Genomic DNA, 14,205 nt, shown 5'->3' with positions numbered 1-14,205 from the left:
AAGAATCAGATACAGTCCTTACATCAGTGAGCTGGTGTTGATTCAGGAGCACCCACCTTCTCCTAGTGAAATTTGTTATGTAAGAAAAATAAACCCCTATTTGTTTAAGCCACTATTGATGGGTTTTCTGTTTCTTGCAACTAAATATAATCCTCACTGGGCTTCCCTGGTGGCGCAGTGGTTGGGAGTCCGCCTGCCGATGCAGGGGACACAGGTTCATGCCCTGGTCCCGGAGGATCCCACATGCCACAGAGCGGCTGGGCCCGTGAGCCATGGCCGCTGAGCCTGCACGTCCAGAGCCTGTGCTCTGCAACGGGAGAGGCCACAACCGTGAGAGGCCCACATAACGCAAAAAATATATATATATATATAATCCTCACTGACCATACCAATGAAGTAACTTTCAAATCTTTGGAATTAAGTAGTAGTTATTCACTCAGTGTAAAAAGTAAAGTTGGTTAGATCAATTTCAAATTTATAGCTGCCTTAGTCATTTTTCAGAGCTGGTAAATTTCAGGGATGTAAAAAACTATTTTAAGAAGGTATACCGTGAAAATGCAATAAAAATAATACAAATAAAAATATTACAGCAGGGGATTCCCTTGTGGCGCAGTGGTTGTGAGTCCGCCTGCCAATGCAGGGGACGTGGGTTCATGACCCGGTCTGGGAAGATCCCACATGCCGTGGAGCGGCTGGGTCCGTGAGCCATGGCCGCTGAGCCTGTGCTTCCGGAGCCTGTGCTCCACAACGGGAGGGGCCACAACAGTGAGAGGCCCGTGTACCACAAAAAAAAAAAAAGAAAAAAAAAAAAAATTTTAGCAATAAAAGTTTCTCCAGGGAAAATATGATATCTTATTTGTCTTGAATAAGCCCCTTCATAGCCTAATATGGAGCCCAGTGCCCCAAATAAAAAAGCCTTCAATTAATACTGAACTGAAAGGAATTGAATTCCCCTAGCACACAACATGCCTTTAACTTTTAAAGGAGTTAACCAACTTTACTTATTTATTTTTTAAAAAAATTTATCTTTATTTATTTATATTTGGCTGCGTTGGGCTTTCATTGCCACGCACAGGCTTTCTTTAGTTGTGACGAGTGGGGGCCACTCTTCACTGCAGTGCGTGGGCTTCTCATTGTGGTGGCTTCTCCCATTGCAGAGCATGGGCTCTAGACACACGGGCTTCAGCAGTTGTGGCTCACAGGCTCCAGAGCGCAGGCTCAGTAGTTGTAGTGCACGGGCCTAGTTGCTCCGCGGCATGTGGAATCTTCCCAGACCAGGGATCGAACCTGTGTCTCCTGCATTGGCAGGTGGATTCTTAACTACTGCACGACCAGGGAAGCCCAACCAACTTCATTTAATTACTGTTCTCAGGTCAAATTTTATTAATAAATGTTATAAAATAATTATTAGCAAGAGATAACATATTGTACATTTTAAGTCAGAAGAGGCAACACAAAGCCTGCAAATACACTGCTTCATAAACCATTTCAGAGTATACTTTTCCTACCTCCATGACAATGATAAAAGCCAGCTTTGCTGCGATCACATGCCAATAATAGATGTTGTGTTTATACTCTTGTGGGTGTCCAGGAGGGTACCGGAAATCACGATACCTGGAAATGAGATGGAGACATTTCAGGAGATAATTCTTTTTGATCAAATGCTGTAAACAAGGGCCCATTACAAAAGGTCATACTTCATGCAACACTCTTTTAAATTGGACATCATATAAATTTTCTCTAAGAGTGTTTGTTTGTTTGCTTTTTGGCCATGCCACATGGAATGGCTTGTGGGATCTCAGTTCCCTGACCAGGGACTGAACCCGGGACCACGGAAGTGAAAGCCTGGAATCCTGACTACTAGGCCAGCAGGGAACTCCCAAGTTTTCTCCAAGAGTTTAATTTGATGACAAAACCCTGAAATAACTACTCCAGTAATACTTCATTTAACTTACAAGAGGACGATGATGGTAATGATGGATTCCATCTTTGTAAAAAAAAAAAAAAAACCCCAAATATCTTAAATTTTATCCCTGCTTCCTCAAAAGAGTATACCTAAAACAAGTTAGCATATTTTCAGAAACATGCTTATAAATTTATATAATGGTGTCATCAGGGTTCACTCAGCTATGGGGCTATCTCTCTCTACAGAGAATACTAACCTACTTTTTATAATTTTCTTACTTAATTTCCTTGTTGTCAGACATCATATGCTACTGCTTGTTAGTGTATTTTCCTCAGGTAGCACATCTCTCATTTTCTGCCTGTAACCTATTAGACTTAGTTTAATTACTCTTTAGAACTATGTAAAGTAAGAGTAACCAGATTCAGTGAGGGATTCTGAAGAGGCTTTACTATGTGTAACTTGGAAACATTTATCTGGGGCTTATCTCTGGTTTCTTGGTTGTGTTGTTGAGAATGTGAATCAGAGAAGGCTCTGAGGAGTTGAACTAAATGAATTTTAAAGCCTCCTTTAGGTTTAAGACTTTGACTGGAAAACACACACACACACACAACTCTACAACATGCAGTCAACAAACTTTTCAGTTAGTAACTTAGTTGACAAAACTAAGTGTACACTGTCCACAGCTGATCTTACCAGCCATTAATATTAGTGCAGAGAGCTTTGAAACACTTTTAGAGAACACTGCTAGGCCAGGCTGAGGTATTTACATTTTTGTCTTTGTGTTGCTTTGTTAAGTGATGGTACATACTAGTTTGTCATCATTCAGTACCGTCAGGTTGTGCTTGAATAACACATTAGTCATAACAACTGAATTATCCTGCTTTTTGGAACTCTTAGAGTTTCTTCAATTCTAAGATATAGGACTTTCCCCCTGGATCAGTCTTCCTGTAATCATTTGAAACTCTCATTTAAAAATCTTGCCTTATGGTTTGGCTTGAAAGTTCTAACCCTAGTCTGTATTAACTTTTATATCCCATCCTTTTAAAAATCTGATTGAAAAGAGAGCTAAAAGAAAACATCTTTAACAATTTTATTTAAATGATACCAAATAGAATTATATTACAATAAAAGTCCTTTAAAAGATGAAGTGCATTTTTAAACACTTATAAGCAGAACTTGCCTGCATGTGGTATAGTCACCAAGCTCAGTGTACGGATTTTCCTTGCTTTTGCTTTTAAAGTCGGCAACGTTGAAGTAGGAAAGAGTGTTGTTGATGTATCCCTCCATGGTGTAGTGCGGGTGGTCTCCATAGGGCGGGATGGAGAAGGACCAGTAATACACCAGGCGGGGGATCATGTCTGATGTGAAAGCAATGATCATGGCCTATGTTGGGAAGAAAACAGTAAAGGGGGTATTAATTGAGAGCCTTTATAGCTAAGGTTAACCGACATACCAGAATAACATTTTCATCAGTTGATTTTTTCTTAAATTAAAGACTCAGAAACCTTAATTCCTTCCTGTCAAATGGATATAAGTAATGAGTATCCTAAAGTCTTTGAGCAGCTGCTTTAAAGTAAAATAGTTCCTTTGCTTTTGGTCTTTAAGGGAATGTCCAGAAGTCTACCTGCAGTTCAAAAGCAAAGGCCTGATAGTTGCCTATTATGTGTCTTAAGTACAGTAAGAATAATTGTAGACTAGGGTATTGTGGACAACTCAAGAGCTGCTTACATATGTTATTCGTAAATTATATTTTTAAAAATGAGAATATAATGAAATTCAATCAATCTTGGAACACTATTTGATATAATTTAATCTTTTATGATTTAGAAGTCCCTTTTGTATGCATCATACTAAGGTCAATATTATGAAAATAGGTTGGCTTTATATGATTCCTTGTAGACAAATAATTGAGAAAAAGCTACTTTTTTTTATCACTCACCTCTTAAAAATAGAATACTAACTGCATATCTATTTTCCTTCAAATTCATACTTTTCCCCTATAGTATTCTTGACTTGTTTAGACAAGTCAAACCATAGACTGATTTAAACTCAGTATATACTTATGTCTGTTGCTTTATTAGACAGCAAGAACTCTGTTACTTTAATAAAATGTAGTAACAAGAAATTGTATTGGGATTGTTCTATCCATACAGTCAAGCAATGATATCTATTTTGTTAGACCTAGTGTCTAAGCCTCTAAACTTCCAAAAGGTTAAATAGAGAGTTAAAAACACTGTAAATTATCAAATAACATAAAGAGATTTAGTGTGTTCCCAGATTAAATAAATAAATATGGGTCAGTCTACGCCAGGCAGACATTTATTAGGATCTAAAACTATTAGGAATTACATGAATTTTCTCCAAAATTCTTTAATTTGGGCTTTAATCTCTCAATGTGTAAAACTGGTTTGAAGGAAGGAGAAAGTAAAGAATATTCTTCAATCCAAATTCTATGTGAATAAACAAAGCTAAATGTTTCAGTCATTTACTGAAGCAGAAGAAAAGAAATGTTTTTTGCACAACACAATTTTAATAGTATTCATCTGAACATATGGTTTAGACACAGTGAGACCACAGGCCAATAAACAAGGTCTCAGGTAAAGCAAGAAAAACAACTGAGGGGCTTTTCTACTGCAAAATTTCCACCCCCCCACTAGAACCAGCTTTGTCATTTCCTCTGACGTGGAGTCTCTCTGGGTGTGTGTAGGCTTGCCTGTCGGTGGTGGTGGTGGTGGTGGTGAAAGACAAGAATATTTTACTCTTCCTAGATTTCAATAGATTAAAATTTCCTGGTATCATTTAACTCAGCTTTAGCTTTTTATAGAATCACCTGCAGATGTGCTTCAAGAAGCTACAAAAATTCCAACAAGGAAGATAATTCTATTGCCTTCTGACAAGATACTTTTTCCTCCTGAATTGAGCTGCTTTGAGACACACTGCCAGAGTACAAATAAATGCAGTGTGCTTCATTTCCCATGCTGTCCCAAACACAATTTTCCATTTATATCAAAATAAATTAAAATAGGTCTTCAATAGCAGATGCTCTGGCATGATACAACAATGTCAATTCAGCTGATTTATTGAACCAGCAGCTTTAGAATGAATGATTTTATACCAAACTCCTGCCTGATGCCCTTTCATATCCCTGGTTGCTGTTCTCTTCTTCCTGCTTCCTAAAAGTTCTCCTATTATGGGAAGCTAGCTATTGTTGTGCACATGAGATTGGGAAGGCACAAATTAGGTACGTGAGGGGATAATATACATGTTTAATTCTTACAGAATTATACGCAAACATAAAGAGGAGCTGCATCTTGGCAGCTGTAACAAATTTTAGTATGGAAAAAAGGATTGTCCATAGTTTAACAGATGATCGAATAAGCAATTTTTCTGGGGTATAATAAAACAATGCCCACGTTATAAGAGAAGACATCTATTGGATGAGAACCAGTAGCACCAATTAGTGGGTGTGTGTGTGCCTGTGTGTGCACGCGTCTTAGAGACACAGCCAATATTCCATCTGCGCTAATGGCGTGGAGCCATGCTGCGGGGATGAGGAAAAGGTGCCTCACACAATCAGACCAGGACGCTTGAGTAATGGGGAGCAGGAGTCAATTGAATTTTCTGGTTTGCTGAAGGTCAAACAAAAATGCTTTTAGTTTCAAACCTTGTTGCTAAAAATTTCAAGCACACAAGTCCACGTTCCTACCTGGCTTCGTGTCATATAGCATATTGAACATGACAGATTCGTACTTTTGTGACTGTGGAGCTTGAAAGGCCTCACTGTCATATTTCTGAATATTAGCCTATGTTTCACAGCACAGTGGATGCTGAAGGTGCGGACTAGCTGGGTGTATGGAAACCGACATAATCTAGTGGTTGTTTTGTGTGTGATTTGCCAACTTTCTCCAGAAAGGAGGGACAGCGTGCAATCCAGATAAATTGAGGGTTCTTGAGGGCTGACAGCTGGGTTCCAGATAACTTGTCTTATTGTGTAAAACTGTGACCATGGTCCAGACGGTGACACACTGTAAAATTCTTGTGCCTCTAGTTTTGACACCTGGCAAGGTCTACATGGTCACTGTAAATGATGACGTGTAATGAAGATGATAACAAGGTGCTAACATTCCATGAGGACCAGGCTCTGTGCATCCCATGCATCAACTCACTGAATTCCCTAAGCCCCCTTTGTGGTATATAATAGTCTGAAAATATGTGATAGGGAATTACGCGATTTACAAACGATAAAATGAAGCTCTGAAGGGTTAAGGCTTGGCCCAAGATCGTGCAGTTGGGAAGCTGCAGTGCTGAGAGCCGCGGGTCAGGCACTGCCCAACTCTGTTCTGTTTCTACAAGTGCTCGTGGGAAAAGGTGGCGGATGCAGGGTAAGTGTGACTTGATTAAGAAGTTGTTAAAACTGGGATATCACTTCGTTGGGGACTGTAACCTGGGAGTGAAATTGGCAGTGAAATAAGGGAGGAAATAGCCCGGGTTGTAGGGGCATTTCTAGGGAAGGCGGTTCCCTGATGGGCTGGCAGGGAATTGCTCTGCTTGCCCGCTCCCTGTTGGCTGGTGAGGGCAGGGGTGGGGAAGGAGAGAGACTGTTCAGACTGGTCCATACTCAGTACAGGTTGTAAACAACTGTGTTCTATTCCCTCATCACTCAGACACACGCAGGGCGTGAGGATGCTTAGCTAATGACCAGCGGTGGGTAGGAAGGACCGCGGGTGGTGTGAGGAGAGATGAGACGTGCCCTAAAGCTGCCTCCTCAAGGAACCTCTGCCCCCGGGCACGAGGGAGGCAAGGAATGGCTGGGAATGCACAGAGCGTTTACACTTCATCATCAAATAGTTCCGATTTTAAATTCGTCGTCTGGAATATACAGTAAAATATGGTGGCATGATTGTTATTATTTTAGGGTCTTCAAACTCTAAATGGATAGATTTATATCTCCATTATAAAAGCACTGTTGGGTAACTCCTTTTATAGTCATGTAAGGATTAAAAGAGTTAGTACTTACTGTTAATACTATTACCATGTTTCTATTGGATAAAAACTAGCAGATGAGCAACAGCTTAATGGTCACTATTCTTAGCAACTGCCTCCGTAAGAGGTCTTGTAATTCACCAATAATAATACATAACGTATAATAAACAAAATACATTAAAAAATAACAATAAGTTATAGCAACTATGTTGTTTATATGAATGACAGTATTAGCATCTTCCTCCCGTATTGTGAAATACCAAACACTGGATTCCTTAGGAAGCAACCCTAATGCATTTTTGGACTTTTCAAGGTCTTTACCCTGTGAAGCCTATTTACTCACATTGGTCACCACAGCCAGAATTGCTATTCCTTGCATGATGGGCTGCCATGCTCCGATGTCCTGGGCTTTTTCTGGCACCATGCGTCTATACTGGGTAGTCAGTTTCCACGCGTCCACTCTTATTTCCAATATATTGTTCACCAGAGCCAACAGAGGGGCCAGTGGAAAAGAGGCCACAAATAAGGTGACGAACCCAAACTGAATAACTGTCAATGGAATGGACACATACATCATGGAGTGGTGGAGGGATGGAAGGACACCACATATTCCTTTACTCTTATTCAGAAAGAGAAAGGCAAACAGTGAACTAAATCCCAAAGAGAAAAGACATTCGTGGTAATAACAATGTTCAACAGTGAAAGAATCCAAACAAAAGACAAATATAAAACCTCTGGAAAGAAGACGAATTACAGCCTGTTTCTTTCACATATATACACGTAATAGGAATAACATATTTAAAAATCTTTAATCAACCATAGTTATTTGCTAGTAATAAACTTGGGACACTCTAAGCATATTATTCATTCTCAGTGTAGAAATAATAGAATGCTGGAAGAGGATTTGTGATTTAGGGGTTAAAAAAAAGAAAAAGAATATTGTGGAAATACCTAACAAGCTAAAAAGAAATAAGAAAATGTACCAAATGTAAATTTGGGAAGCCTATGTTTGGAGAATGCTGGAGGAAATACGCTGAAAATAAGCAAAGGAACAAGCTCCCCTGAGTCTGTGAATGCAAGTGCAGCACATTCAGAGAATTTGGGATATTATTACAAATCATGGAAATGTATGCAGTAAGTGTCTTAATAAGTCAAAATATAATCCCTTTTCAGGAACTTTTCTTTCGATATTGTTGCAGTCTATGTGGTCACAGTAAGTCAAAATTGGGGTGGTGGCTTAGAAGTTCTTTCCCTTTGTCTGTCATTTACGTGGCTTCACTATAGATGGGGCAGCAGCGATCTGGAGGAAGCTGTACCACGGGAAGGTAGGGTTAGCTATGATAAGGCCAGAGATCTAAAAAAGTTTCACACCCTTCTCTCCTAACTGGCACACCTTTCAGAGTGAACTAGCATAGGGATGTAACTAAGACAGTACATCAGAGGAAAATGTACAGGCCCTTCAGGGCTATTGCTCAGCCAAGGGGCAGGGATCACTGTGGCCAGGAAGGGCAAGACTCTGGAGGTGGTGGCTTGGTAGGAGGAGCTGGCAATTGCTTCTGATATGAGAGGCCAGAAAGTGTCGCAGAAAAGCAGTCAGGGTTGGAAAGATCTGGCCAGTCTACAGGCCAGGCAGGAGCCGCTGTATTCAGGGAAATCACACAGGCAAGGACCAGAGTTCGTGACGTTATAGAGTCAGCAGCATGTCACCGAGCAGTGATGTCAATATCTGTGTCCATGATTCACCGAACCCTAAATGAACTCATACTGCCTCCAGGGGCCAGGCAAGTAACAGAAACGTGCGGAATGGGTACACTAACAGGCAAACTGGCAAGTGGATGTCCTAATGGAAGGGACTGCTCAGAGGCACCATATTGGAACGAGGGCTCAATGCTGCCAGATCTCCTTACTATTCAAGAGAAGCCAGAAGTTAGGACTTTATTAGCAGTAAAGCCAGTTAAAAATCCAGAGGAGAAAAGATACCATTCATAAAGACAACAAAGGCACAGACTTTTTAGAAATAAATTAGTGAGAAATGTTAAGATGGTTATGATAATTGACTTAAAAAAATAAAGAAAAACAAATGATGATGAATGAATGGATGCACCATACTGTTAATTGGGAAGACTCGAGTTTGGGGACATGTCAGATTTTTTTCTCCAAAATAAAGTTTAGAATTTGAATGCAAATTTAATTAATAATCCCAAATGGATTTAAGAAAAAAAGCTGAAAGGTGATGCTAAAGTTCTTCAAGAAATATATACAAGTACACAAGTGAAATGATGAGGAGGGATGTTTAAAGTGACAGTGTTAGGGCTATTTCTGAGAAAGGATAAAATGGGACCAGCTCTAAGAGATATTAATGTGTATTATATTGCTATGGTAACAGTTCAGAACTAGTGCATTAATGGTATGAATTAAACAGATTTCAAGAACAGATGCAGATATTCATGGGATTTTAGTATATTATAAAAATGATGTTTCAAATCAGTGGATTCAAGTATTGGAGTAATTAGCTAAATCATTAGAAGAACTGGTATGGAGTCCTCACTTCTGAAATCAAAATAAATTTGACAGATTAAACATTTTTAATTAAAAAATAAAGCACCAGAAAAACACCAGCATGGTATAATCTACTCTGATATTCAAGTGAGAAGAACTTTCTAAACAACTTTTGAAACCAAGAACAACAACAAAGGCCTATCAACTCAGCAAGGCAAAAAACATCCATTGTAAAAACAAAAACAACCCTTGCCTGAAACTTTCTCATGACCCTGAATTGCTCTCTGATACTTTCTATGCTTTCTTCTTCACTTTAAAGTCAAGTTGCTTGAAGAAGTACCTGCGCTGACTATTTCTCCATCACTCAAAGCTCTGCATCCTCTGTGGCCCTCACCACTGCACTGAAACTCGTCTTGCTAGTAACTGTTGGTGGCTGCGCATGCCAAAGCCAGGGTACGTTTTCAGTCCTTGTTTATTTGATTACTAGGCAAAAGCTGCCGCAGTGCACCCCCCCCCCGCCGCCCCCCCCGGGCAGTTTTGATATGGCTAATTATTTTCCTCTCTGTGGAATGTTTTTCCCCCTTGATTTCTGTTTACTTAAATAGTTTTAAAAAGCCAAGGTAGAAGTGTGTGTGTACACGCATACACACACACACACACACACACACACACACACACAGATATAAATTTTTAAAGATATCTAGCTGTAGTGCTGCTTGTATTTTTTCCCACAGTCCTGGCAATTAAGGGTACTTTATTTATTAGCTCTTGCTTTTTTGCCTCCTCTTACCCCTTTTCATTATGCTTCTTTAGTCAATATTCAAATCCCTTTCAAGCAAGGTGATAGCCTTCTCTGCTAGTTTTCTCCCAACTGTTCTGCTATTCTTCTTTCTCTTTGGGGATTTTTCTTCTCCCATTTACCTTTTGTTTTGTTTTGTTTTTTGCGATACGCGGGCCTCTCACCGTTGTGGCCTCTCCCCGTTGTGGCCTCTCCCGTTGCGGAGCACAGGCTCAGCGGCCATGGCTCACGGGCCCAGCCGCTCCGCGGCATGTGGGATCTTCCCGGACCGGGGCACGAACCCGCGTCCCCTGCATCGGCAGGCGGACTCTCAACCACTGCGCCACCAGGGAAGCCCCTCCCATTTACCTTTTAAACGCCCCTTTTCCCCAGGGCTGCACCATCAACTCTCTGCCTGGCATGCCCGAATCACCCCCATGGTCTCACCCGCAGCTCCTCTGAGTTCCTGACTGGCAAATCCAACTTAATAACAGACATCGCCTCTCAGATGTCTCGAAGACACCTCACACTCAAAATATCCAACACAGAACCATTTTTTCAAAACCAACTCCTCTCCTTATATTCCACCCTGCATATTCACTCTCCTAGAAGTTATCTTAACAATTCTATTCCTCACCTGCCATACGAGTCATCTCTTTAACACCTATCAAGTCTGTCTCCTTTTCCTCAGCCCATAGCCTCTATGTAGATGCTTATCACTTCTTGTGTGGGTTACCTGCTGTAGCCCCTGAAATACCCTCTCCCCACCAAATGCAGGCCCCACCCCAAATATTATCTTCACTCTGCTGCCAGAATAATCTGATCTTCTTTGACAAACACTATGCAATTCTCTTGCTTACAAATATTCCAAGGTACCCCTATTTCTTTAAGGATAAGTTCAAGTCTCCTGGTTAAGCACACAAGACCCATCATGATATAGCCCTTGCTTACCTGATTTCCCCCTACGGATCCTTTGTTCTAGCCATACTTTGTTTGGATGGTGGGGAATTCACCAAGCAAAATAAAGAAATTTCACTCAAAACACATATGTCCCTATAGAACCTGGCGGGGGCCGCTGGGGCAATGCCACTGTAAAACTCAACTAACAGTTGTATTTGGGTGTGTTGGGACTCCAAGCTCAAGTCACTTAAATATTTCTGAGGGTCCAGGCAGTGGTGTCCCAGCTGAGGACTGAAAGATGTAAAGGCCTGAGTGCTAACCTCCAATAGGACCAGTCTAGCCAGGGAGAGAGGCATGCACACAATCACATACCATCAAGACAAAGAGTCAAGTGCTATTGATGCCTAGAGAAGAGAGCAGAAACTCTGTGTGAAAAGTTGAGGGTTCCTGCTGAGGCTAGGTAGGAACTCTTCCAGGTAGAAAAGAAGGGAAAGGGTTTTCAGGCAGAGGGGAGCTGGAGTTCCCTCCACGGGCAGAGGGGACCAGAGCTGGTGGCTGGGCGCAAGGCCTAACTAAGCAAGCGTGGAGGGCTCCAGTGCTGTCTGTCAGAAGATGTTTCCCTTCAGTAGCCAAGATGCATAATTAAAAAGGTAGATGATGCTGCCATTAATGAATACAGGGAAAATTGGAAGGAGGAAACTGTGGGGATGAGCTCACCCCCAAAGGCACTCTATGTTTATTTTAGAGGAACAAAAATAATTCAAAAGGCATTTGGAAATTCTATCTCCCACAAACCAAAAGAACAAAACATAGATTTCACTCTGGTGTTGAATACAGAATAACAGACTGCCTACTCTCAGAAACTGATTAATTTTTCTAATTCATTACAGACTATTTGGATAATAGAAAAACAATTTAATAAATCTAAAAAACTGGGGGAGGGATAAATTAGGAGTTTGGGATTAGCATATAAAAACTATTATATATAAAATAAACAACAAGGTCCTACTGTATAGCACAATAATTATATTCAAATCCTGTAATAAACCATAATGGAAAAGAAAAAAAAATTTTTAATCTCTCTATAACCACTGTTATTCCATCCTTTCTTATAGGGTAGGGTGAGGCTGAATTATTATTTTATTATTATTTTTTTAAAAATATAGTTCCCTGTGCTGAAGAGTAGGACCTTGTTGTTTATTTTATATAAAGTATCAATAGTATGAATCTGTTAATCCCAAACTCCTACTTTATCCTTCCCCCCATTTCCTCTCTGGTAACAATAATTTTGTTTTCTATGTCTGTGAATCTGTTTCTGTGTTGTAAGTAAGTTCATTTGTATCATCTTTCTAGATTCTATATATAAGTGATATCACATATTTGTCTTTCTCCGTCTGACTTATTTCACTTAGTCTGATAAACTCTAGGTCCACCCATGTGAGGCCAAATTATTTAAGTTGGTAATTATTTTAATGAGACTATGAAATTCTACGAGTCCTATCAATTTCTCCCCAAAGCATGACCATATAACTTTTCCTTTCAATACAATTTATTCCACTAACTACAGAAAAAAATAACTTTTCCAAGTTTTTTTTTTGTGTGTTAAAATAACAAATGATATTCTGCCCCAGAATGCTGTTATTATTAATGCTGATAATAGCTCCAATAAGAAATATTTACAATTATGTCTCATTTTGGAATAACAGGTAATTGTCTTGTAGTTCTTTTGAAAATAAACAGAATAAATAAATAAACATAGCTTCTACATTATTTACTGCAGCTACACCCTTAATGGAACCTGGTCACGAAACATAACAAAAGCAAAAATGAAATTCAAATCAGACTCCCGGCAACAAAGCACTGTTGACTGAAGAAGCTACAAGATGTACCTTTCACTCACTGAAGGAAGCAGGTGCGTTTCCATGTATAATGTATATTTTTTAAAGCAATTATTTTATATATAGAATGTTATTTAATAAAAACCTCCCTCTATCTGCTGACTGACAAACAGGAACCACAAAGGGGTGTCTCTACAAATACACAAACCCCCATGCATAAATGCAAAGCCTGTCAAAATCCTTTCCTGTTCTCCTAAGCCTAAAAAACTGTAATTCAACGCAGTGGTGAGCTGAAAGGGCACAGATACAAAACATGTCTATTGTTAGCCTTCTATTAGATAAAAGTGTGTCATGCATAATAGAAAAGATGATGTTTCCTATGGAAATCTATTTTGAGATGCATCCATTTAAAGGCAACTGAGAGCTCAAAATCAAGTTCAACTGAAGAGAAACAGAGCCCAAGCAAATACTACAGAAGTGGACAAAGACATTTGAGAAGGAGGGGACCTGTGCTAAATCTTAATTCCAGACCAGCAAAATAGTTCTGAATTCCAGCCAGTGATTTGCCCTGAGGTCACTCAAGGAACCAGGCAGAAACCACCGGCCAGAAGACATAGATATAACGTCAAAGGCAAGTGTGAGATGTGGAGTGAGGGGACCCTGTGATCCTTGCTCCCACGAGCTTTCTGCACAGGCCTGCTTATGCGACTGTTCAGAAGGGTATTGGCCAGCAGCTGTGCTGCATGGACTCCAGCCCAGGCTGAGTCACATCTAATAATAGCTCTGAGTTCATTCTTAGAAAACATGGTTAGAATCCTCCAACAGTCAATGGTGAAGACATACCTCGACGAATATTCCATTTCATTGCTGGGTAATAAATCTTCAGCTTTGTACAACATAAATGTTGACAAAGATACACACAGTCACCTTATTTGAAAGCCTGATTGTATAATTTTATCTAGTGGAGAAAAACGGACTCTTCTTCATTTCAATAGGCTAGATAATTACCTGGCTCTATAATCTATGCTTTGGGGATCCAAAACATGTTCCAATATAATTCATATCACCCAAAATCTCATTAGCGACTTACTCATTTCGAGGTATTCATAAAATAATCCCAGTTTGCCCATGGGCTGCAGATGGTAGTCCTGTTCCCATCGTGGGGTTTTCTTTTCCGCTCCCGAAACTGTGCGACACCGTCCAATTAGATTCATGACCCAGCTGCCAAAAAGATCAAATTATCAATCAGAATATTGTCAGACCAAGGGCATAAAAGTATTACTGATATTTCGAGCTGAACA

General features: G+C 40.0%; 1 protein-coding gene across 9 annotated transcripts in view; it reads right to left on the bottom strand.

Moving 5' to 3' along the window:
- Positions 1-14,205, bottom strand: part of ANO6 (anoctamin 6) — a 203,784-nt gene that overhangs the window by 11,398 nt on the left and 178,181 nt on the right. For all 9 annotated transcript variants that reach the window (XM_059081599.2, XM_059081597.2, XM_059081595.2 and 6 more), the window contains 4 exons: positions 13,995-14,125; positions 7,233-7,438; positions 3,087-3,289; positions 1,509-1,614 (listed from right to left, as the gene is read on the bottom strand). In XM_059081599.2, coding sequence (XP_058937582.1) covers positions 1,509-1,614; positions 3,087-3,289; positions 7,233-7,438; positions 13,995-14,125 — 646 coding nt within the window. The remainder of the gene's footprint in view (positions 1-1,508; positions 1,615-3,086; positions 3,290-7,232; positions 7,439-13,994; positions 14,126-14,205) is intronic.

Source organism: Kogia breviceps, chromosome 12 (genome assembly GCF_026419965.1).
Source record: "Kogia breviceps isolate mKogBre1 chromosome 12, mKogBre1 haplotype 1, whole genome shotgun sequence".
NCBI lineage: Eukaryota > Metazoa > Chordata > Mammalia > Artiodactyla > Physeteridae > Kogia > Kogia breviceps.
This window is presented reverse-complemented; position numbering and strand designations above follow the sequence as displayed.